The sequence below is a fragment of the Triturus cristatus genome, chromosome 5_1 (assembly GCF_964204655.1).
Source record: "Triturus cristatus chromosome 5_1, aTriCri1.1, whole genome shotgun sequence".
Lineage (NCBI taxonomy): Eukaryota > Metazoa > Chordata > Amphibia > Caudata > Salamandridae > Triturus > Triturus cristatus.
This window is the reverse complement of record NC_140587.1, coordinates 136,471,953-136,497,966: the sequence shown is the minus strand read 5'-3', so window position 1 is coordinate 136,497,966 and position 26,014 is coordinate 136,471,953. Positions and strand designations below refer to the sequence as shown.

Genomic DNA, 26,014 nt, shown 5'->3' with positions numbered 1-26,014 from the left:
GCCAGGATCCTGAGGAGAACACAAAAGGAACAAGAGGTTCGAAACGGGTCGGACAAACTTCGGGAGTGTCTTCAATGGATTTAAGTTGTACAGTAGATATTCAAAAAAAAGACTTAAGCACTGATATAGTCTACTGTAACAGAATTGGCTTAGAGCCCCGAATGGACACTAGTAGCAAGAGGGTTTGCATAAATAATCATAGCAACTACAAACTCGGCATTTTGTTAATTATCAGATTGCTCATGTGAGTATGTGTCAATATTTGTCAATATGGTATAAGTAATGTCAGAGTTCTGTACAGTGTTTTATAGTGTAAAAATGAACTTTTTGATTATCTGAATGTGGTTTAATGAATATGTTTAAGTGTAAAAAATTGGAGAGAAGGTCACGAAAAAAGTTGTGAATAAATACACGGGTCAAGAAAATTAATTTACTTTACCGAGAATATAAAATGTTCTTTGAATAGTTACAGCTAGGGTAATCTATGTTCTATAAGTTTTAAGGAGGCCCAAACCAGCTGTAATAAATGGCCCAGTCCCCGTAACATTCAAGTACAGAAAGGCATTTCATTTTGGCTTATGGACTATGTGGAGAGCAAAAGTCCTCTCAGTACAGGATAGGTTCAATTTTTCATCTGAAATGCAGATCTTGTTAAGTCAAAGTTTAGTAGTTTGCTGTGTTTTTAGGAGGAAGCCTGCCACTCCACTCTATGCCAATGCACTCTACTCTGTACCACTCCATTCTACGCCAGTGAACTCTATGCCAATACACTCTACACCACTCTAATCTACTCTGCACGCTAAGTCACTCTACTTTACACCACTGTACTCTACTTCGCACCACTTCACTTTACTCTGAAACAATCTACTCAGTGCCACGGCACTCTGTGCCAATCCACTCAGCGCCACTCCACACTGCAGCACTCCACACTGTACGACTGCACTATATGCCAATGTACTCTGCACTAATCTACTCTGCACCACTGCATTCCACACCACTATACTCTACTCTGAAACCATTTACGCCACTGAACTCTTTACCATATACTTCACACCACTGTACTCTATGCTACTGCACTATACGCCACACTACGCTACGCTACTGCACTTCGCGCAAACACATTCTGCTATACACCACTGTACTCTTCAGTCTAATCTGCAACACTGCACTCTGCCACTGCACTCTACGCCACCACACTCCACCCACCGCACTCCACTCCACTCTGCACTAGTCTATGCCACTACACTCTGCATCACTCCACTCTACTCTGTTCTACTCCACTCTATGCCACTTCACTCAACGCCACTCTACTCTGCAACACTGCACTCTCCGCTACTGAACTCTATGCAACTCTTCTCCACACCATAGTACCCAAGTCTATGCCACCCTACACCAATGCACAGTACGCTACACCACTCTACATCGCTACACACTATGCCAAGACACTCTAAGCCACTCTAATCTACTCTGTAATGTAATGATCCATTTATAGAGCGCAACTGTCACTCCGAGGAGCATCATGACGGAAACCAGGGATAGGGGCTTCGAACCTGGTTGACTGCTGATGGTTTTTATAGGGACCTCAGATCAGAGTTTTGCAGAGAGACTCAGATGCGCTAAAAATCCAGGTTTTCATAACTTTCCTGAACTGGACTCGGAAGTAAACTGGCGAAGCTGTGGAGGGCGTTTGTTCCATGCCTTTGAGCCCAGCACTATGAGTGACTTTCCTCCCTTCGTTGCCAGTCTAAAAGCCGGTATTTTTAGCAGATTGGCCTTTGATGATCTTAAACTTCAGGAAGGAACATATCGTTTAAAATAGATATTGATATTGAGGGCCTGAGGAGTGGAAGGCCCTAAAGGTGATGAGGAGGACCTTGAAAAGAACGAGTTTGTGAATTGACAGCCAATGAAGTGTGTTTAGAGCCGCTGATGCAGATGATTTCCTGGGCCACCTCAGTACTTGTCATGCTGCAGCATGCTGGACCAATTGTAGCCTATGCAGGACTGACTTATTGGTACCTGCATAAAGGCTATTACAGTAATATAGCCTTGATGTAATAAGGGCTACGGCCACTGTTTGCCTTGCTGAAAGGGGGATCAGTTCAAAGAATCTCTTTAAAATTGTAATAATATGGAAGCAAGTTCCAGCAACTGCTGTTTAAATGACAGAGTAGTGTCAAATTTGATTCCCAAATTCCTAACCACATTTACTGTATTTGGAGGAGGGGTGGTATTTGCTGGCCACCAACATTTGGGTGAGAAAAGGTGGTCTTGGCCTAGAGGTAGAATTTCAGTTTTCTCAGAATTGCACTTAAGATGGTTTGCATTCATCCAACTGAAAGTTGCAGTGAAACATCTGCGGAGATTATCTTCTGCCAGTGCACTCTATGGCACTCTACTCTACACCACTGCACTCTATGACATTGCAATCTACGACACTGCACTCTATTCTGAAACAATCTATTCTATGCCACTGCACTATATGGCACTCTATTCCACTCTGCACCATTCCACTCTATACCTCTGCAATCTACCCTGCACCACTCCACACCACCCTATCTACACTACTGCACTCTACTCTAACGCACTATACACTACTTTACTCAAAACTGATACACAACGCCACAGTACTCAAAGCCAATCTACTCAGCAACACTGTACGCCACTATACTCTGCAACACTCTATTAAATGCCACTGCACTCTAGGCCACTCTACTATGCACCTTTTCAATCTACATCCCTTTACTCTGCACCACTCTATGCCACTGCATTCTACACCGCTGCAATCTATGCCGCTGCACTCTAACCCGCTGCACTCTATTCTGCGCCACTGTGCTCTATGCTACTGCACTCTACGCCACTCTATTGCACTACTCTACAGCATTCTACGTCACAACACTACACCACTGCACTATATGCCACTCTACTCTGAAACAATCTACTCTATACCACAGCTCTCTACTCTACACCACTCTATTCTACCTCACTTCACTCTACTCTGAAACAGTCTACTCTAACCCATTGCACTCTATGCCACAGCACTCTGCACTGCCCCACTCTACTCTGAACCACTGCACTCTCTGCCAATGCACTCAACACCACTTTACTCAAAACCGATGCACTTGATGTCACTGCACTCTATGCCAATTACTCTGCAACACGCTATGCCACTCTATTCTATTCTGCGCCAGTGCACTTTATGGCACTCAACTCTGCAAAATAGGACTCTACGCCACTTCACTCGACTATGAAATAATCTAGTTTGCCCCATTGCAGTCTATTCTGCACCACTCTACGTCACTGCACTCTACACCAATGCACTCTACCCCACCTTACTAAAGCAATGCACTCTACACCACTGCACTCAATTCCAATCTACTCTGCACCACTGTACTTGACGCAACTTCACTCTAGGCCACTCTACTCCACTGTACGCTATTCCACTCTATGCCATTGCATTCTACTCTACGCCACTCGACTCTACAACACTACTCCACTTCACCCATTGCACTTTCCTACACTGTTCCACTCTAACAATCTACTCTGTTCTTCTCTACTACACTCTACTCCACACCCTCTACGCCACTCCACCGCTCCATGATACTCATATGCCACTCAACTCTACCCTACACCCTTCCTTTCTACGACACTCTACTCCCTCGACACTCTTCTTCCCTCCACCCCATGCCACTCCACTCTCCTTTACCCCAGTAACATTTAGCCATGCTGAACAGCAGCCACGCTGGTGTGTAACATGTCTAAAGCATATTGGCAAAGCCAAAAGCTCTTGCATAGGAGAGTGCCTCTGCAGTTTCTTGCTGGGGTGCATGAAGCAATGGGTTGGGATCACCATATATTATAGTGATCGAATGCCTTCACTTCTGTAGAAGAAGCGTGAAGAAGCAAAGGGAGGAGGAATCAAGGGAGGGTACTGAACAAGAAAAGAAAGAGGGAGAGAGAGAGAGAGAGAGAGAGAGGGAGAGAGAGAAAGAGAGAGAGAGAAAGAGAGAGAGAGAAAGAGAGAGAGACAAAGAGAGAGAGACAAAGAGAGAGAGAGACAAAGAGAGAGAGAGAAAGAGAGAGAGAGACAGAGACAGAGACAGAGACAGAGACAGAGACAGAGACAGAGACAGAGACAGAGACAGAGACAGAGACAGAGACAGAGACAGAGACAGAGACAGAGACAGGCGTACGCTGAGAAAGGTGAATTTTAGGAGGTGAATTCAGAAAATGGAGAAATCAAGTGACAAAGCACCGTATGAGAGGAAAAGGAAGTGTGGACAGGGAGGAAACAGATGAAAAGAGAATAAAGGGCAGAGACTAAGATGGTAGGAGTAAAAGTGGACAGATTAGGACAGTGTGAGAAAGGAGAAGGACAGTAGATGGAAGCATAGGAAACCAGATAGCAGGGGAGAGAATTGAAGTGAAGGAGGAAAAGTGAACAGCGAGAGAAGTGCCAGAAAGGAGAGTGGAAGGGAGAGCAAGGAAAGAGAACGCAGGTGAGAGAAAGGGTGGAGGTTGTTTCCATTATCTGAAGTTAACTCTGTAAAGCACTGCTCCTTAGCCCTGTACCACGGACTGAAGCATCGCCAGGGCACTGCCACTACAGCATTCAGGGCCAAGACGAACACATTCTTCACTATTGCGCTGGCCTTGAAAGAGACAGCATTGCCTTCCTCTTGCCTGCTGTGCATTGCATCTCTCATGTTTGTCACCACACTGCATACATCATTTTAGAAGGGACACAGGCCCGAATATTACACCATTCTATTTATGCATCAGAACCCCTCTTTTAAAGGTCCAGGCTGGTCTTATTGGAAGATGAAAGTAAGGCAGTGCAGGTAAATGAGCCATTAAATGATGTTGGTATTTTGATTGGCATTTCTAGACCATTATATTACACCAAAAGAGGTCATTCCTGTAAGTTTATCTCAATGCTGGAGACATAACTGCTTGTTGTTCTTGCAATAAACTGTAGATCATAGTGTCACACAAAAGGTATTGAAATGTCTCTCCTTACCACACTGTAAACATTTAAATGTCACACAAGTCAGCGGAAATCTTGGCAGCCATGTGGGTGAGATGAAAAACATGGCCCTGCTTCTGGCGGCAGCAGGGTTACTCGATTTGTTTAGTTAATTGGAGGCACGTTAGTCTCAAGATAGAGAGGCTGGGGCTTTCCCCTTCCAGATCTCTGGACAGGAAGGGGGCCAGCAGCACCATTCACAAGAGAAAAACACCAGCCAGTGCAACTGTTAGCTGAATTAGAAGGTTTGTAAAATCCCATGAATTCGTGTCTAACAACTATGTCTGACTGCTGTAATGTCCACATAGGAACAGTTTAGAGCGTTCGAAACTACATCAGAAGGGATTTATACGTTTTGCTTGTTATTTCAAAGGGGATAATAAGAAGCTTTTGGTGAATCGTCACTTTTCTTGACCTAAAAGTTCCTACCAAGGAGATCTGTAGAATTTGATATTTGATAGGACTATCAGCTCGACAACGGGGAATGATACAAGCGAGTGAATATTTGGGAGCTCTAATAGTAGAGGAAGATCAGTACTGGAGGTGGGCGATGGTCATATTACAGAACAGATAACGGAACGGGGGTCTGGAAAGGAGCACAGAGAGGGCTTTGAGGGACAGTCATCCTTGAGAGACGAGAGACAGCTGAGGGAAGTGGACCGCCGGATCCCCACTGGTGCTCACCTCTTGATAGCGGCTGCTACTGACGTTGATCCAAGACTTCACGGTAATGGTGGAGTCCGGGTGGCAGGAGGACAGGATCTCTTCACCCAGAGACACGATGCACTCCAGGGCCAGCTGCTGACACTGCAGGGTCTTCATCAGCTCCTGAAACATAGGTTTATATTATTAATAATAATAAAAATCAACATATCGCGGGTGGAAAGAATCAGGCCTTGGGCCTGAGAAGGTACTGATGACACAGGAGACCCTCAGAGAGAAGGTTATAAATCTACTGACACAAGCAGGCATGGTAGGGCCTTCACTGTTCCACAACAGAGACAGGTCTGACACAGCCCACAGACGAGTAGTCTCAGGGTAAGAACAAAACACGAGGCTTAGAGGAGACTACAGGGTCAGGGAATGCGTGGACGGGTTGGTCCTCACCACCAACTGATTTCACTACATCTTTATAAAAATACCAAACATATCTAAGAATATAACTCCAAAACAAGGCAAGTCAGCACAGTAACAGGGATAGCAATCCAAGAGACATTAAAAAACAAAACTCGGAGTAACTGCTCATCATCATTAAATGTTAAAACAATAAAATAAAAATATTAACAAATACATTTTTATTACTAATGTTTTTTTTCCGTGCAATACCAACGAACATACAGATTGTAAAACAATTACAATTAAGTATGAAATGAAAATCTACCAAAAATAACTTAAGAGTGCAAACAGTAGATTGTGCATTTAATGAAGGTGGGGCTGTATCACTCTACAGGTGCCGGAATGATTCACTTAAAGAGGTAATTTATATTCTTACTGGTTGACAGCACATGAGATGCAGATTTTTTGAGACCTAAAACCAATCAGCAAAAGACCTTGTTTCTGTCCGAGATTCTCGGACCCCGAGTAAGCTGCAGGCTCCTTTCAGAACCATGGGGTCCCATAAGAGAGCAGCGTCGCCCCCCTATCCCCCCACAAGTAACATGTTCACCAATTAGGTGGCTACAATAATAGGCCTTTCGAAAAAGGCATGAAAAGGCAGATATTGGTTTAACTGGGGCGGGGGAGAGAACTTCAAAGTCATGATTTAAATCAGAGATTCTGGAGTAAAACTTTCCAAATAACTTCCATCAACCTGTGCACAGGTCCAGTGGAAGACTCAACCTTTTGGTGTGAAATGGATGGACTTTCCATTTTCCAAACCAAACATTACTGTGAGATATTCAATATAGTATCTTCCACCTTTTTAAACTGCATCATTATTTCAGAAATGCTTCACTTCTATAAACGTGAACGGGGTGACTCTCTCAACAGGTAAATGTTTATGTTAAAAGAAACCATAACGGTGTATGGCTCGGCCTAACCAGACGACTTGAGGGAGCTCCGCTGAGAGTTATCAAAGGCAGAAGGTGCAAGTGAAAGCAAGTGAGAACTGGCGGAAAGATGGGGAGAGCAGGTGGGTAACAAGCGCCTAGCCACCTGGCTACACAGTTTACAAAAACAGTCAATTGGGACAGGTCAGTACAACATTCCAGGGTCAATCTCCAGTGTTGTGACCCCTGTCAGGAACTAAACCATTCCAATCAACGGGGTCAGTTCATTAAAGAGAATGCGTGTGCACTGGTCCTCGGCGGGCCACCTGAAAGGCCCCCCCTGCTCCACACAAATAGGCCTGGCTCCTTCCTGCAAGAGGCTGAAAGGAGCTACTTTACTTACCAGAGGAGTTTGAGGCGCCCCATGTTTAATGAGTGCTGCACCTTTTGCACAACCCGGTGAAAGGCCAACTGGGAATTGTGGGGACTTCCTTTGTTTCGTCCTGTTTTCTTGTGGCGATTCAACATTTAGTTGCCAGGGTTGCTCTTGGGGGGCACTAATGCTGCCCCCGGAGTGAGAACCATTTCTAAGTACATATATGCATTATTTAGGGTAGAATTACCAGCACCGTACGAGTCAGCCAAAGCCGGAAATGTAGGTAGGTTCATCCACACAGGCAGAGAAGTAGGACATCAATTTATGAAAGGACTTTCCACCTGTCCATCACTTGGGAACTGAATACTGTCCTCAGGCAGTTAATGCACCCTCCCGCTGGACCAATACACAAGTCACACTTAAAGTTAATCGAATGGAAGACAGCGATTCTCCTAGCACTAACAGCCGCACAGAGAGTAGGGGAAATGCAAGCTTTCAACATCAAGGAACCTTCACCCCCGTTCCCAAAGGACAAGGTTGTTTTGAGAACCGGCTCCAAATTCATGCCCAAGATTCCTATTGCCTTTCATTTGAATGAACCAGTCCTTCTCCAATCTTTCTGCCCAAACCAATCGTTTTCAGCGTTGCTTCATTGGACTTGCGTCCACGCCTCAGGTTCTACATCGATGTAACAGAAGATGTGCACTCTTGAGATCAGCTGTTTGTCTCCTACAGACAGCCAGGATGAGGTCCCACCTACTGTAGCAGGAGAGAGCACACTGGCTCGCAGCCTGCATTGACTTCAGACACACCAAGGCCGAGTGTCCACTCCAGGGAAGAGTGAGGACGCTTTCCACCAGGAGCATGACGTCAACTGCAGCGCTCTATGGGGGGTGGGCCTTTGCAATATAGCTGCTGTGCAGCCGCCTAGAAGAGCAGACACATGTTTATGAAGCGCTATTGTCTTGATGTGGATGCAGAACGGCAGTTTCCAAAAACCTGTTTCGATAAAGGTGAGCCTGCGTCCCGCTTTTGTTGTATTTCACAATGGTCACTGTTTACTATTCTGATTCAAGCATCTGAAAGATACAATGTTCGAAAACAAATTAGTTGCTTAACTGTAACTCCAGTTCTCCACCATTGAATTCTTCCATATGTTCATAGGCGACCCGCACTTTTTCCCGGTCAAACGCTTATGTATAATATACTCTTCTCACACTGGTGCAAAGAAATCTGAGCTATAGTGGCCTCTAGGGGGAGTAGGAGAGCTGGCACTTCCACCTAACATGCTGAAGTACGGGTTGCTTCAAACGAGGCGGACGTGCTACTAAATAAGCAATGTTGTTCAGGCCTATGGTCATTTTAGCATGGCATACAGCGAATTAAATGTACCTGGGATACCTAGCCTGACGACGGGGAATGATTCAAGCATGTGACTATACGAAAGATCCAATGTTGCAAAATGCGTGGTAATACAAGCCACTATCCATCTAGCAATGGATTGTTTAGTGGATGGTACACCTTTTCTGATATGGCCATAATTTATGAATCAAACACAACAAGCGCTGAAACTTTTCTGACACTCACCCCCAGTCATAGATCTGGCTTGAATCCATCATCATTCTTTAGCTCACTGCGCCACCCCAGTTGAGACACAGCATCCGAAAGAGTATCCATGAGGACCTCGTTGAAGGGCAACAGAGGTTCTGTTGGTGCCTACTTAGTCTTTACCTCCATTTTGGTAACTGTAAATCGAGTACTTCTGCCACCCTCTGCATCACAACAGTGAAGGAGGCAATGTTTTCCGTGGCAGGACCAAAGGAGAAACAAGGGCTAATGTCTTGGGAAGAGTCTAGACCACTGGCATCCTGTGGTTCCTCATACCAATTAAGGTCATCATATTGAGGGACAAATTCATCCTGTCTATTGACATTGTCGTAGTATGAATCAGTGCCAATAAGACTGGAAAGTCTGAACTGTACTGCGTGGTAATGGCAAAGTATCTGAATTTAAGAGGTTGCCGGCTGGCGAGTCAGTGGGCACAATGGATTGCAAATCCTCTTCTGAAGGCACTGGTACCAACATCAATGCAAAAGAAACTGGTGCAGCCAGAGGAGCCGGAATCAAAGCCAGCACCAGAGCTGAATGGAAGAGAGTTCGAGGGGCACAGATGGTGCACCCGCTGTCGGTAGTTAGACAGGATGTCCTTGCAGATCCTGGAGACCCAAAGTTGCAACAGAACAAATCAGTAAAGTGCTGAAAATGCACGGCATAGCCTCCCTAAAGGCCTTAGCTTGATGTTTGGTCAGAGGCAAACCAAGAAATTCGAGGTGCATCAGGACCAACCTCGGTATCCGCTTCGATGGTGCTTGGGAGCGAGACGGAGATGCATGTTGACACCCTAGTGCCCTCTTCGGAGTTCGAAGGTGGTGGGTAGGGGAAGATTCTCGCTTAGACTTCTTATGCTTCATTTTGGACTATCCTGAAGACTCCGACTGCGATGAAGATCTGCTGCGGGATTGGAACCTTCGTATCAACTTTGACTGGTATCAGCATAGAGTCTTGTTTGGTGATGTTAAGCTTCGTCTCACTATCCTGGATGGCCTTTGGATTAATCTGCGTACAGCGGTTGCAGGTTGCAAGCACCAGATATATCTCATGAGGGTCTTTTAAAGACATCTGTTTGCAACATTTACTGCAAAGTATGATCCCAGTCCCCTTGAGAGGTGACATCTTCCCTTGCACAGTAGAAAATATTTTAAATTTTGTGTCAATAAAATGTTGAAAAGACTAAGGAGTAGATCCAGATCCACGCCTGAAGGGACACAAAAAAGAAAGGAAGCAACATCAGCCTCTTGCAGGGGTTGGAGGTCGTACTAGAGAAGAAGGCAGTCTCTCACTTCGTCCCAATGCAAACATGGATGCTGTTTTGGAAACCATCCTAGTTGGCAACAGTTGAAGAGGCTATAAGGGCTCTTGCAAAGGATCCTCGAAAGGTTTGATAGGTGTTATAAAGTTCTTGTAGGTATAGGATTGGGATTCAGTGTGACTGGAATTAGGGATGCCTGAGGATGTCTTGTAACAGTTGCTGGTGCAGTTCACCATTTCCTGGGTGTTTGTGAGAGTGAAGAAGCAGAAAACCCCGCGAGTCGTTCTTCAAAGAAGAGGTCAAATGAGATGAGAGCATTCTAGGAGAATGTAGGTATCTAAACGAAGCTATTGATAAAGGAGGTTCTGTCATTGTCAAATGCATCGATGACTGACAGTGTGACAATGCCAATCTGGATCTCTTCGATGTCGACGATAAATGGTGTGATTCCAGTTGATAATGTCTCTACGACATTGAGGGATTTTCAAATGTCAAAGGGCGATGTGGCTGTGTAGGCACCAATGGGAGTCTCTTCAATGTTGATGCGGACACCATTTTCGAGGACTCTTTAACAGTGATGCAGCTTTAAGGAGCAGATATGACTCGGAGGCGTGTTCTCTATGGCGCCAATGTGGAGAAGACATTGAGCTGGCCTTAGACAGCGAGTAGGATGGCGCTTATGCTCTCAGCATTGTTAATTGTCAACTGATTTTGAGCAATGTTGATGGTGATGATGCTGTTTACCACTGTGCCGCCTCATCTTAGACTATTTGCTTTTCAGGAGCAGTGTTCTTGGATGGTGCATAAGCTGGTATTTCCCCAAGCCTCCTTTCCTTTTATTTTTCTCTTCAGCTCCTATAACTTGAAGCATACCTTCGAGTTTTATTCTTTCCTGGCCTCTTAAAATATTTACCTGAGGATTAAATGCCAAGTCCTACTGCTGTCCAATGAGTCAACCCTCAATTTATCCAGTCTCCCATCAAGGAAGATGAAAATAAAATTAGATCGGTCCCAATCATACAAATAGAACAACTATGCCCAAGAATAGAAAGTTAAACGTTAATAATTTGAAGAGAGTAACTTTAACCACCATTAATTAAGACATAAACCCTGGTAATTCTTTGAAACCGCTTTTAGGCCCACTACTCAACTGCCGCTCAGCAGGGAAGCATGCTTCAGACATCGCTGACCTCCTCTTGAGCCAAGAAATAGATGTGACGATCTATCGGAATTGTGGATAACGGAAAAATCTTCAACATGCATGGATCTATTGGTTCCTCCAAACTACAACATTGTGAGACTAGACAGACTACAAAACAAGCATTGGAAATGCAATAGGTCTCGCAGTTGCTTGAGTTAGAGCTATTGGCATTGTAAATGGAAATGTCCTTTACCTATGTGTTATGGAGTGTGTGTGAGCAGTGTGTAGTGGAATTATGTGGGTTGGATTGGCATTGTTAGTTGTGGAATTGAGTGGTATGGAGTGGATTTGTGTAGTGGAATGTATGCTTTCAATGTATGCTTTCAACACCTATATACACTTGGCTCCAAAGCACAGCAAGCATGTGATAAAACCACTCTACTAAACAAGCATGCAGCGCTCCTGGAGCTGCTCCAATAAGAAACATGCAGAGCTCCTGGAGCTGCTCCAATAAGAAACATGCAGAGCTCCTGGAGCTGCTCCTAATGTAGTATGCAGGCCACGGCAACCGCAAAGTTAGCAGTGACCCAGCGACTGCTCACAACGCTAAACAAATAAAAGTAAGTGCGACTGTTGTCAAAGTGGGAAAGCGATGCTAGAGCAGCCACTAAATCACACACCCCAGTCACAGAGGAACAACAAAATGTAACCCATGACAATTAAGAACAAGCACTGTTAAAGTCAACACGAGCAGAGAGGGAACTCACTGAAGAATCGTCCCCCCTCTGCAATGTCTTTTTTTTATGTGTTGGTTTGTAAGACAGATAAATAATAGGCATTTTTATTTACAATGCCAACAGCTCTAAGTGCGTTGCTGAATATTGGAAACCACTATCTCAAATTAAGCACATTTTTAGAAAGAGTTGCCTGACAATGGAGGAACCTGGTGAGGGCATGGGCAGAGCCATTCCCCTCCGCCTCCATCATTCCCCTGGCTTTTATGCCACATAATTTGGGGAGAGAGGAGGAAGAGGATAGGATAGTGGCAATAAAGGGCGGGAGGAGATGACAGGGTTATTTAGAAACAGGTAGGTTAGGCATTTGGCATCTTACTGACTCCATAATCACGTGTATATGATTGAATTAACAAAATGCAAAGCCGTCCCAATAATGTGTTTGTTTATGCTAAGAAAGGTTTGTGGTATGTTGACTTTTATTGATGAAATCTACTCCTGTTATTCGAAGATTCTGACCCGATTGTGACTACATCTGTCCCAGCCCCTGCTTTTAGAGGCAATCTTTTATCGGACATGTGAAAGCTTCTGAGGGTTTTTAGAGGCAATGGTGTCACAGTGACATGTGGCGGCTATGACCTCAGCATTTTATAGGCTGTGCCGAAAAGGTCAGAGTTGACAACGTTGTACCTGGGGAACTGGGTTTAGTCTTGGCATCGGCTCAACATCGTGTTATTTTGGGTAAATTGTGTAATCTCCCCGTGCCTAACATAAATGAATGTGTCCTTGTGTAATGTACCTGGTGCGCAGGTAAAGCGCTGAAATACCTTAGGGTCTGGCATTCGTGATCCACCCCTAGCCGTAGGCACTAGTCCATAGCCTTTCAAAGCAAAGAGGGGCGGCCGACCCATACCAGCGTTTTCAGCTGCGATAACTTGTGTGATTGGCCTCCACTCCCCGACACAGTTTTAGGTGCCGACACGTGACTGACTTGTCCCAACCATTCCAGAAATCAGTCAGGGGTAGGAGAAGAGATAATCTTAAGAGCGGGTACAATCTGCTTCTGTGATGCTGCATGGGCTATCTAAACTCCTCCCCCGGCTGCTGCAGTGGGGTTACTGCCGGTCATGGCTCAGCACACCAGCCTTCCAAAGAATCGCTCAAACTGTTAATCAGCTGCTTAACAGATGTGCGACATAAAACGCAAACAACCCACGTAAAACGTGCACTATCTGCAAATGTGTACCGCTATAATATGCAAAGCAAAATGTGCCCTGATACAACTGTATGCAAACGTGCGCCGCAATAACGTGCAAACAAGCAGCGGGCAAATGCGCACTGATACAGCGAGAAAGCTGGCAAAATGTAGATATGTGCACATAAACAGCATCATAACTTCTGCTCCAAAAATGATGACTAATTGGAAATGGAGACCAGGTTTGAGTCTCCGCATCCTGTGATTCGCTGGGCCACGGGCCACTCGTTCCTCCCAGACAACACGTCACTCAGTTCAGAGTCGGTATCTCTGAACTCAGGAGCAGGAGGCCGCCCACCCTGGGGATGCAGGGCGTGCAGCAGCTAAGCGCTAGACTTAAAAAAAAAAAAAATAGAGTGCGGTGTCCCTGAAGTAAAGTAAATAACACCCAACCAGCCACAGTTGCCAGGCTCAGGCCCAGCGATGGCTCACACACTCGAAGATTGACTGGGCCCTTGCTCCAGAAACGCAACTGAGAGGCTAGAGAGCAAACACCCCCCCACCCAACGGCCCATTCCCGTGATTGTGCGTGATGCATTGTCGACCTAGTAAAATCACCCCGCGTGTGCTCTGGTTTATAGTGTTTCACAAGGTGCGGAATTTCTCGCTCCATATTTCTTTCTAATTTATCGTTCAAGGAATGTAAATAGAAGTCAAGGCGGGTCACCCGAGTGAGCTGGAGACATGTGACTCAAGCACCAAACAGGACAGGCAAAGGGGACTGAAAAAAATAGTGCCTATTGACTAAATAAAGGAGACTGTATCACGCTACAAGTAAAGGGCCAGAAGTGGACAGGGTGGTAACAAGCGGGACTAAAAAGCCTCCTTCACAATAGAAAGCCAGCTTTTAGCCTAAGCTATGACACAAGTCAATGGGAAGAAGGGGCGGGGCTTCAAGTCCCCTTCTAAAAGTGTATCGATGACAATAAGCCTCACAGAGCGAGGAGCGCATGTGCGCTCCAGCGCTAGGTCTGCGAGACCTAAACACGGGGGAGGTATCACTTGCATTTATCGCTCTGATCTCGGTTACTCAACTACACTGTGAACCACGTAACTCCTGTGAATATCTTGAACGTTCTATAAGAAATACAGATAATCAACTGTGCAAATGTGATGCATTTATACCATCCCCCAGGTAAGAATGACACTTTTATAGACCACCTAATGGAAATCATTACAGCAAACTCTTCCCCTCACTCCAATGAAATATTCAGAGGAGACTTAAATCTTCATTGGGATGATTTGAATGATAATCGGGTCAATGTCTTTAAAGATTTCCTAGCAGACCAAGCCCTTGCTCAAGCCTGTACTCTCCCTACTCACACAAAAGGATCTACTCTAGAATGCATCATCGCGAAAGAAAAGGCTGTTAAAATAATCTTGATTGTTCCTTGCGATTGGTCAGACCACCATACTATTACCTTCTATATACCTAATGTAAAAAAAAAACCAGAGCTACGCAATCAGTCAAACCTAAACAATGACAACGGGATACAAAAGTCTTAGCCAATGAGAAACTAGCAGCATGTTGTGAGAAGGATCTTCCCCCCACCTAATAATATGACAAACGTTAGCAAACTTACTGATCACTAGAACTAGATATAATTGATTTTATAGCTCCTTGAAAACTGAAAAGAATCCCAGATAAAGATAAAAATCCTTGGTATACTGGATCCCTAAATGAAAAAAAGGCGAAATCTGTGACTAACCAAACGGAAATGGAGACAACACCCCCCAGCTAAAACTGCCAAGAAAGACCGAAAACACTTACAACAAAAGTATTCTTAAATCAAATAAAGACCTCTTTAGAATGGAACTGGAGAACGCCAAACACAGACCATGTAAACTCTTCAAATTGGTAGAACAACAATCAAATAAACCTCAAATAAGCTGGGAAGAATTCTCATCCTTCTTTACAGCAAAAGCCAACTCACTGGAAAATGAGCTCAGGACAACCTCTGTTAACCTCTCTAGCCTGTAGACTTCACAAATTGATAAATTATTATACTGCTATCAGGCATTACCCAAAAATGAAGCTCAATGGTCAACCTTCAAGTTATAGGACAACAACGATATCACCAGAACCCTTTAGAATATAAAACCGAATAACAACTGCATTGATCCTCTCCCCTCAAAATGTGTGACGACAACCAACTTGTCATCCCCATTTGAACAATGATAATCAAAGCTTCTCTGTCTCAGGGTTCCTTACCAGACTGCCTAAAAACGGAACAAGTCATTCTCATCATAAAAAACCGACAGAGAACCCTTCCGACCCAAAACGTTTCGTCCGCTGTCCAATATTCCATTATTAGCTAAAGTTCTAGAAAAATGTCTGCAACGATGGCTGAGCCAAAATACTATTACATTAATCCGCTAGACTACTGCCTATCTGGGTTCCAGCCAGATCATAGTACGGAAACAGCATTACTTCATATAGTGGATGATGACCTACTCGCACTAGACTAAGACAAAACTTGTCTTTTAATTCTTCTTGACCTATTGTCTGCTTTCGACATCGTAAACCATGATAAATTGCTAGTACGACTTATAAATAGGATGGGATTTTGAGGGAACCGTTCTTGAATGTTTTAAATCCTTCTTGTGGAACAGAATACAATAATATTTGGTGAATCAACATTTTTTATCGCCTTCCCCTAATCAGATTGGCGTACTGCAAGGCTCAACTCTTTCCCCATCTCTATTTAATCTATATATGGAATCTCTAACTACGATACTACCTCAGGCCAATGTGTATGAAGATGACATATTTATATTAAAATTTCGTCACTGGAGGAGAACAAGACAATGAACAAGGCATTCAAGGTGACCGTTCAATGGTTAACATGCAATCACCTTAAACTAAACACGCAAAAAACGGAATTCCTACTAATATCCCCTACCAAAACCTCTTCTGAAATAAAGGAATGGAACAAAATGATCACCGCACTAAACTGCATCCTGAACATAGTGGACTCAACCAAATCACTAGGAATTATTCTAGATAAGAACCTGAATATGCACACCCACATCAACTCGTTGGCTAAAAGTGCCCGGTTTCACCTAAGCTATCTTCAAAAAATGAAATAATTCAGCAAAACATCAGACCTCAAAATGGCAGTCTAGGCGTTAGTCATCTTGAGGATCGAATATGGATGTACAGGTCTACTCAAGATCTCAACAGCTCCACTAAAAGCCTGTCTCAATGCAGCTGCGAGACTCAGAACAGGTTTTAGACAATTCAACCACATCTCTCCACACCTGAATGCTCTTAATTGGCTACCATATGAAGCCAGAATTCAACTTAAACTGGCTTGTATGACACACAAAGCGATACACATCGTTTGCCTATATGCAGCTTCACCTTTCTGCAAGTTATCCTCCCGGCTATATTTAGTTCTGCCTTTTATTTGCATGCCTTCAAGCTGTGTGTGAATGAGTTGCTACCCGGTGTCAGGTTGGGACCCTCCTCCCTCCCCCCAGGGGGCCCCTGAGGAATCTGATGTAGATTGGTAAAATTCAGAGTATATTTTCCATCACCTGACACTTGTAAGTTATTTGTTGTAAGAACAACAATCTTCAGTGTGCTCCTATTCATTTGTTTCCAAACCAAGAAATGTTGTGGCGGCAATCAGTTCACTTAACTACAAAAAAGCTTGCCCCACGGATTAGAAGACCGCTCTCTGTTTGGTTCTATGGCAGAGGGAAACAGTGGTTGCGTGTACGTGACTGAGGGGCAAGATTCCTTAGGGGCCCCCTGGGGTAAGGGAGGAGGGTCCCGACCTGACACTGGGTAGCAACTTATTCACACACAGCTTGAAGGCATGCACATAAAAGGCAGTACTAAATACAGCCATTTGTTTATGTTTTACTTCTTTGTAAAAGCTGAGCATGGTAGGTGAAAAATAAGCCCACAGAGCTGCCCGGCTCTACCCCGCCCCCTCCAACCTGCTCTGTTTACACCCTGCCTGCCTGCCTGCTGTGGGATTCGTAGCAGTGGGAAGAGGTGGAAGAGGCTGCGTGCACCATGCAGGAGGAAGCTCTTTTAGGCAACCTGCTCTGTTTGCGCAGTGCCCGCCTGCTGGGAAGAGGTGGAAGAGGCTAAGGGCGCCGTGTGGAAATAAAGGTGCGCATACTGTGTGATAAAGCGCGGTGCTTGTAACTGAAATTAAATGCCAAACTATAAAAAAAAAACAAGGAACAATTAAGCAATACAACTAAATGACACAAAACAACACTACTAAAGAAGCCATCAGCCGACCCCACCGACCTCAAGAACTACCGCCCCATCTCGCTGCTCCCGTATTCAGCAAAAGTCATCGAGAAGACTGTCAACAAGCAGCTGGCTGCCTTCCTCGAGACGAACGGATCCCTCGACCTCTCACAGTCTGGCTTCCGGGCCAACCACAGCACCGAGACCGCCCTGATCGCAGCTACCGATGACATCCGAGCCCTGCTCGACAATGGAGAAACAGCGGCCCTCATCCTCCTAGACCTCTCCGCGGCCTTCGACACTGTTTGCCACCGTATCCTAGTGCAGCGCCTCAGCAACGTCGGAATCCAGGAGAAGGCACTGGAATGGATCATCTCGTTCCTCGCCGGAAGGACACAGAGTCCGCCTCCCCCCGTTCAGATCAGAAGCCACCAAAGTCATCTGCGGCGTTCCTCAAGGCTCCTCGCTCAGCCCAACCCTCTTCAACGTCTACATGAGCCCCCTCGCAGCCATCGCACGCCAACACAACCTCAACATCATCTCCTACGCCGACGACACCCAGCTGATCCTCTCCCTCACCAACGACCCCGCCACCGCCAGAGCCAACCTACACAAAGGGATGACAGACGTAGCCAAGTGGATGATGAACAGCCGCCTGAAACTGAACTCGGACAAGACGGAAGTCCTCATCCTGGGTTCTTCACCCTCCGCCTGGGACGACTCCTGGTGGCCCCCCGCCCTGGGCAGCGCACCCAAACCAACAGACCACGCACGCAACCTGGGCTTCATCCTGGACTCCTCCCTCTCCATGACCAGACAAGTCAACGCCGTCTCCTCGTCATGCTTCAACATCCTGCGCATGCTACGTAAGATCTTCCGGTGGATCCCCACCGAGACCAGGAAGAAGGTCACCCAGGCCCTCGTCACCAGCCGTATGGACTACGGCAACTCCCTCTACGCCGGAATCACCGCCAAACTCCAGAAGAGACTCCAGCGAATCCAGAACGCCTCAGCACGACTCATCCTGGACATCCCCCGTCGCAGCCACATCTCCGGACACCTGAGAGATCTGCACTGGCTCCCGGTCAACAAGAGAATCACCTTCCGTCTCCTCACCCACGCACACAAGGCCCTACACAACGAAGGCCCAGGATACCTCAACAGCCGCCTCAACTTCTACGCTCCTACACGCCAACTTCGATCGACCGGCCACGCCCTCGCCGCCGTCCCCTGGATCCGAAGAGCCACCACAGGAGGAAGGTCCTTCTCCTACCTGGCCGTCAAGACTTGGAACTCCCTCCCGACCCACCTCCGCCTGACCCAGGACCACCTCGCCTTCAGGAAGCAGCTCAAGACCTGGCTGTTCGAGCAGTAGCGGACCCCCCCCTCCCCTAGCGCCTTGAGACCCTCCGGGTGAGCAGTGCGCTATATAAATGCTGTGATTGATTGATTGATTAGGTACAACAATTATAAACACAGACTTGGAATGCACTGTACCTTTTAAAAAAGATATGAACTGCTGTGCAGTGGCAGCGCGCTGTTCCGTTAGCGAGCGTGGGAACCGAAGTGTTTGTAAGTGAAATTAAACACTTTAGTTTAAAAACTCCTGGGGTCAAAACAGAGGAACGGAACCGTACCTATTCTCGCAGGTGCCACAGTTTTAAGCATTCAACACAGCCCCAAACACTCAGGAATTAGCAAAAATTCTAATAACAACAAAAAAAGCGATCGGAAAGAGCGTGTCCACAAAGCTATGTGAGCTGTAATTAAAGCCTTCTGAGCAACAACTAATGTAACAGGGGGTGCGCCATGGGAAGTTACAAAATGAGACAAGGCGGTATCAAGGAGGGACTAACAAGCCTAATTACGAATCAGAAGCCAGCATATATGAAGGACAATGACACAGGCCAATGACAAATATGGGCGAAGAGTGGGGGGGGCTTCCAGTGCATACTCTAATACAACATGCCTTGCAGAGCGAGCAGTGCATGCGCGCTGCTGATGCTAGGCTTGACCTACAAAAAGAACAGGCTCTGTGAGGCACGTGCCAGTATAGAGCATATGGTGCATCCTGGAATCTTAAAGAGCCGGTGTTTTTTTTGTTTTTACAGCTTTCAACACAGGTCTATCAGGCTACATTTTTTGCTTCAGGTTAGACAATTTCAACTCTTTTTTCACAAATAAGATGCAGCAATGTGGGCTTGAAATGGATGTTATCCAACATTAAGGAACACATGCAGGAAACTATTTCACTTATGATAGTCCCATGAATGGTGCTGTTCATGGACATTGGCACCCTGTGTTTTTAAATTTATGGACAATTTATACATATGGAAAAGTGCTCCAGGATCCACGCATGCAGCACAAAATTATTCAAGCACATATGACTATCAAAGAAGATTCTACGATGCAGAATCCTACTTCTCCTTCAGGATAGACTCCACAAGAAATGAATAGTCCCACCTAGGCAGTGAATATTGCACATAGGGAGGACTATTCAGTGCTTATTATCATCAATGGAGATTCCCTTGAAGAAGGAATATAGGTATGTTCCGGAGATCACTCACCTGCTGTTGTTTTTGACATTCCTGAAGAGCCTTCTCCTCTTCAGGGATAACCCCATACTTCAGCGTCCTCTCAGATTCAGACAATCGTTCAAGGAATGAATGCACCAACTTATGAAATTCCTCCGCCTGGCAAAGTGTAAGAGAAAGAGAGGGAAAAGGGAAATAATCATAATAGAGGAAAACACAAAGTTCTTAAAAAACACACAAAAACAGAAGACAAACTAACACTTTTTTAAATTGGATCCAGGTGAAGGAAGCAAAAGGAAGTCCATGTAAGAACCATATAAAAGTAGAAACAAAAGTTCACATAAGCTCCTGGGGGAAAGACTAGAAAGCAACTCATGTAATATGTATAGACAAAAACGAAAAGAACAAGTTACTGATCTTCGGTAACGCCTTTCTGGTACAGACTCTAACCGCAGATTCCTCTTCTTGTGCATGTCCCTATGCTCCAGAATGGATCAGGAAACTTTTTGTAGCAATTCCCTCACACCTGAATAGGTGGCTTTGTGCGGCTCCGAAACTGATCCGTCCTGCTCATGATGTGATGAGGGCCCTTACATATGCACCACTTCCATGTGTTGACCTCAGTTTCTTTTGGATCTCTGTCCGTGACGCAGCGCCATTGAAATCAGAATGTGTCAGTGTGCAGACTTCCTGATTAGTCCATTCCACAGTACCGGGAGGAGGGTGGGCCAGTGAGGAATCTGCAGTTAGAGTCTCTACCAGAAAAGGTGTTACTGTTAATGAGAAACGTGTTAATCTACTAGAGAGTTCTAACTGCACATTCCTCACATTGTAAATAGATAGTAAACCAGTGAGTCCTCAGGGTGTGGGCCTGTGGAATGGCTCAGACCAGGAAATCCTGCATGACTGATCAGGCGAAGTGCCCCTCCCACAGATCTGGCCATCCAGGCAATAGTGCTTTGTTAATGTGCGGAGAGCTGCCTACGTAGATTCTTTGCAAATATCCACAACTGGCTCACTCTGTGCCATGTACAGTGGTAGTAGTAGCAGCCTTTGGTTTAGTGGAATGGGCGTGTTAACTTTTGGGGCTGCTTCTTGGCTAGCCCATAGCAGATCTTGATGCATAACAACTCATCAGGAGATGGCTCTATTTTGCCCTGTTTCATTTTGGAGAAACCGAACATAAGTTGGTCATTCTGTCAGTACTCCCTGGTCCGATCAGCGTAGAAACGGAGTGCCCATTTAGGGTCAAGGTGGTGGAGCCATTCTTCTTCCTTGGAGGGGTGAGGCAGTGCACAGAACGTAGTCAAGGCGATGGATTTCCCTAGGTGGAAGGGTGTGACTACCTTAAGCAGGATTTCTGCTTTCGCATGGAAGACTATTTGGTCTGGGAAGAACGAAGTGTATGGTGGTACCATGGACAATGCCTGGAGTTCACTCACACACCTGGCTAATGTTATGGCGATGAATGAACTCTTAATCGTTAGCAGGCTAAGGAGACCACTATGAATCAGTTTGAAGGGTGTGCACATTAGGTAGGTAACAATCAAATTAAGTTCCCACTGTGACATTACAAAAGGTGATGGAGAAATCATTTGGGTCAAACCTTCAAAAACAGATCAAAACCGGTGACTTGAAGAGCAGTGGCTGATCCGGTGAGGGCAAAAGGCCAAAAATGCTGAAAGATAGCATTAAGACCTTGCTAGGCTAAAGACAAACAAAACAGAAGAACATCCGATAAGTCCATTCAAGGGTGGAATGTTATGGTAAAAACACTTGACAACATCTTTCTCCCAAAGTCCAGCATAAATCGATTTGGGAGACGAATGCCTGGCTGTTAGGACACTTAGGACTCCGGGAGGGAGATCAAAAGCCTTCAACTGTCGCCGCTAAATCTCCATGCTTCGAGGTGCAGGCTGTGCAGGCTCGAATGCAAAACTCTGTTCTACTGCGGTGACAGGAGTATGTCCTGAAGAGGCAGTAAAATCATAGGACATGTGCGCGTAGCTAGAAGTTCAAGTACAACTTTTCCTCGCCTAGTCAGGAGCCTCAAGGACGATTTAAATCCAGTCTTTCTTGATCTTTTTCAGCATTATGGGCAGGAGAGGGATGGACAGGAAGGTATACAGGAGTCCCGACCCCAGTGCTGGCGGAAGACGTCTTCGAGGGAGAACTGCCTTAGAAACTCCAACGTGCAATAGTTTGGACACGGCCTTCTCTGCGGTGGCAAATTGATTGAGCCAAGTTTCTCTCAATTCGTGAAAGATGCTCTGTGTTACCTCGGAGCGCACTCACCACTTGTGATCTGTTAGAGGGGACAAGGCAGCAGAGTTGTCCGCCCTGGTGTTTAAAGATCCTTCCAGGTGTTGTGCAACCAGAGAGATGCCCTGGACATTCAGCCACTTCCAGAGACAGAGAGCCTCCAGGCACAAGACTCAAACCCCCACACTGCCCTGTTTTTTACATTACCACATGGCGGTCGTGTTGTCCGTGCGCACCTGTACTTGTTCCCCTTCAATGGTCAGGAGGAATGCTTTCAATGCCAAGCAAATTGCTCATGACTCTAGCAGGTTTATGTGGAGGCAAACCCCTGCCGGAGACCAGAGTTCTCTAACCTCCACCTATCCCAGATGAAGTTCCCAGCAACGATGCATCCATCACAACCGTGAGATCTGGGTGGAGTATGGAGAGGGGTCATCCACTAGTCAAATTGCAGTTGAGCAGCCACCACTGCAGATCTTTTACAGTCTCCTTTGACACCTGTATGGATTTTGACAAGTCCCCTTGGTATAGAGCCCACTGAGATTTCAGATCCCACTGCATGTGCCACCCAGCGTGGTTCTTAAGCAGGCTGCAGGAGGTCAAGAGATCCAGAAGCTTCAGCGTCACTCTCCCTGAGAGCCAGATCAAGGGTTGATACAACAGCATCACAGCTCTATTGTCCCTGACTCGAGGTGGGAGAAAGGCTCATAAGAACACTGTATCCAGGACGACTCCGATGAAGGGAGCCACTGTGAAGGAGTCAGGTGTGACTTCAGCATGTTGATGGAGAAGCCCAATGAAGTCAGGAGCTTGCTGAAAGTCTGGAGGTGTGGGATGACTGATTGGGGCAAGCTTGCCTTCAGCAGTCAGTCGATAAGGTAGGGGGAAGACTTGAACCCCCAACCTCTGAAGATGTGCTGCAATCACTGCAATCACTTCTGTTAACACTCGAGGGGTGCTGGTAAGACCTAAGGGGAGCACAGAGAACTGAAAATGCTTGCAGCCTACCATGAACCACAGGTAATGCATGTGGGCCTGCAGGACTATGAAAATAAGCATCCTGCAGGTCCAAGTTCACCATCCACTCTCCGGGGGTGAGGACAGACAAGGCCTTGGCCATGGTGAGCATTTTAAACTTGTCTTTTTTGAGGAAGGAATTGCGAGGGGTAGGGTCTAAAATGGGACCAAGACCTTTGTCCTTTTTCAGCACAAGGAAGTGGCAGGAGTAACGACTTCTGGTGCCAGACCCCGATCTATGTGCCTTTGGCCAAAAGAGCCTGCAGTTGCTGCTGCAAGAGAGACCGATAGTCCTCTGTCAGCCATTCCAAAGTTAGTGGAAGGTGCAGCCAGAGTTTGAGGAATGGTAAAGCATAACCATGACAAACAATTTGCAGGACTCACTTCTATCTCCTGCCACCCTGATATAAAGAGTTTTATCCTGCCGCTGTAAGGGTGAATGTGTGCCACCAAGGGCACGCTAAAGAGGTTTGTGCAGGGCCGCGCAAGACAAAAATGCCTGCTTTCCCGGTTACCCTGTTTGAGGGGTACCATGACCTTTGACATGAAAGGGTTGCAGCGACGGATGCTGTGGGGCTGCTCGCAGTACTGGAAGTGCCTATTAAGGCCCCAGAGTGGCAAAACTGCTGGTGTGGCTAGTGAGGAAGACCAGAAAGACCCAAGGAGCTTGCTGTGGCCCTGCTATCTTTGAAGCACTCCAGAGACAAATCTGTTTTATCACCAAGTAATCAGGAGCCATTGAATAGCATGTTCATAAGACTGGCTTGAAAGTCTCAGAAAAAAAGCGAATGGACTTTATCCAAGCATATCTGTGGATAGCCACACTAGTGTCAACATCCCTACCAAGCGAAATTGTGCATTAGGCAACCCGCTGGCATGGCCTGGGACAGGATGGCCCGGGCCTCCTCTGGGACCAGGGGAACAATAAGCATGGGAGTACTGGCCTACAAGGCAGCTGGCATGAGTGAAGGGCCAGTCTTGTGGAGGAGGAAATCTGCTTGCCTAAGGTTTCTATCCCTTTAGATTCCCTCTCATGGGGATAAGAGGGAAAAGACTTCGGTTTTACTCTACTGGCTGAAACCTACATTGTACAGCTTTCAGAGGTGAGGTGCTGGATGAGAAAAGAGGGTTCACCTGGAGCAAAGTGATGATATCTGGCAATTTGGCGGTGTACAGGTGGGTCAGAGAAAGGATTGGCCCTGATGTCCAAGAGCATATTTGTAAGGGTCTGATTAAATGGAAACAGAGGCTTGGAGTTTGTCTGGCCCGGTTGCAACACTTGTGTCAAAACTTTAGGTTTGACCTCCTGAGTGGGGAGGTTAACATCAAGGACCTCCGCCCCTCTTCATATAGCCACATCGAAGGATGCACTGATGTCCATGGCTGGTCCTGGTGGAGAAACTAGACTAGTGTCTGGGGAGGTATCCAGGTCAATGGAATTCTGGAGATCTTGGTTCCAGTTTTCCTCCAAGTATGGTTGGGCAATCTCATCCCCAACAACACAGCTGGCGTTGTTTGAATCAGTACCAAAACTATCATGGAAGACCTGAGTCTCACCTGAGGGTAGAGGCACTGTGTCTGAGTCAGAAGGGTGGTAGAGGTGTTGCAACTCAGATGAAGGAGCATGTGATCTCAGTCAAGGTCAGGATGGTGCAGTCTCAGCGTTGGACAGCAGCATGGGTTTGCCATCGCCATGCGGAGTCTATGGTACCAGCATCAGTGGACAGCATTCTGGCATGGGTCATGGTGCTTGGGAAGGAACCAGTACCAATGTCGGTCTGAAGCCCTGAGCAGATCCAGAGGTTCCAAATAGCACTGAGGGTGGACCCACCAGCAGAAACTATTGAGAGGTGCTCTCGACTCCTTGGGGCCCAAAGACGCGCCAGAGGGAGTCGGTGTCATGCTACAAGGCACCACAATGCATCTCAAAAATTCTTTGATCTGCTTCAGGGTTGCCGATGGACCCGGAAATTCCATTAGCTCTGGGACCAAGGTCAGAATAGACTCTGAAAGTCTGTCAACTTTGGGATCGTGCCTTGGCGGTACAATAACGCCCACTCAGTGGTCCAAGAGTGGCGATTCACTTTGGACGTCTTGTGCTGCTTTTTTTATTTCAATGAGGACCTGGAGTTCGAAGAAGACCTAGAGTGATTCTGATGTGAGGTCTTGCAGTGCTTCGCCACACTAAGTTTAGCTTCTCGATCCCAATTGTCCTTGGGATGCATCAAGGCACAATCACTGCAGGTCTTGGCGTCATGATCTGACCACAGACAAACCACATTTGGATCAGTCACAGACATCTGTTTGTGACATTCCTCATGGAGTTCAAACTCTGTAGATATGGGAGGTGTTATAATTCCCTTGGACACTTTTAAAAACTATTTAATAAAAGAGAGAAGTCACAATAAGATGAGGGGTAGTCTGGATCCGCATCTGTTGGCATGGATAGAAGGAAATTGATGTCAGCATCCATAGGTGATGCCTCTGTAGGCGTGCGCATGCAACATCCGGCGTAAAAGGACATCTGTATGGAGCTATTTCTGCCACCTACTGGCATAAATGGGTGATGCTGAATATTTTCCGGATCCAGTCCAGCCCA

General features: G+C 46.1%; 1 protein-coding gene across 5 annotated transcripts in view; it reads right to left on the bottom strand.

The window, feature by feature from the left end:
• The window catches only part of LOC146830407 (microtubule-actin cross-linking factor 1, isoforms 6/7-like), a 456,496-nt gene that overhangs the window by 106,640 nt on the left and 323,842 nt on the right, over positions 1-26,014 (bottom strand). For all 5 annotated transcript variants that reach the window (XM_085604595.1, XM_085604596.1, XM_085604592.1 and 2 more), the window contains 2 exons: positions 20,170-20,295; positions 5,711-5,854 (listed from right to left, as the gene is read on the bottom strand). In XM_085604595.1, the coding sequence (XP_085460721.1) occupies positions 5,711-5,854; positions 20,170-20,295 (270 nt within the window). The remainder of the gene's footprint in view (positions 1-5,710; positions 5,855-20,169; positions 20,296-26,014) is intronic.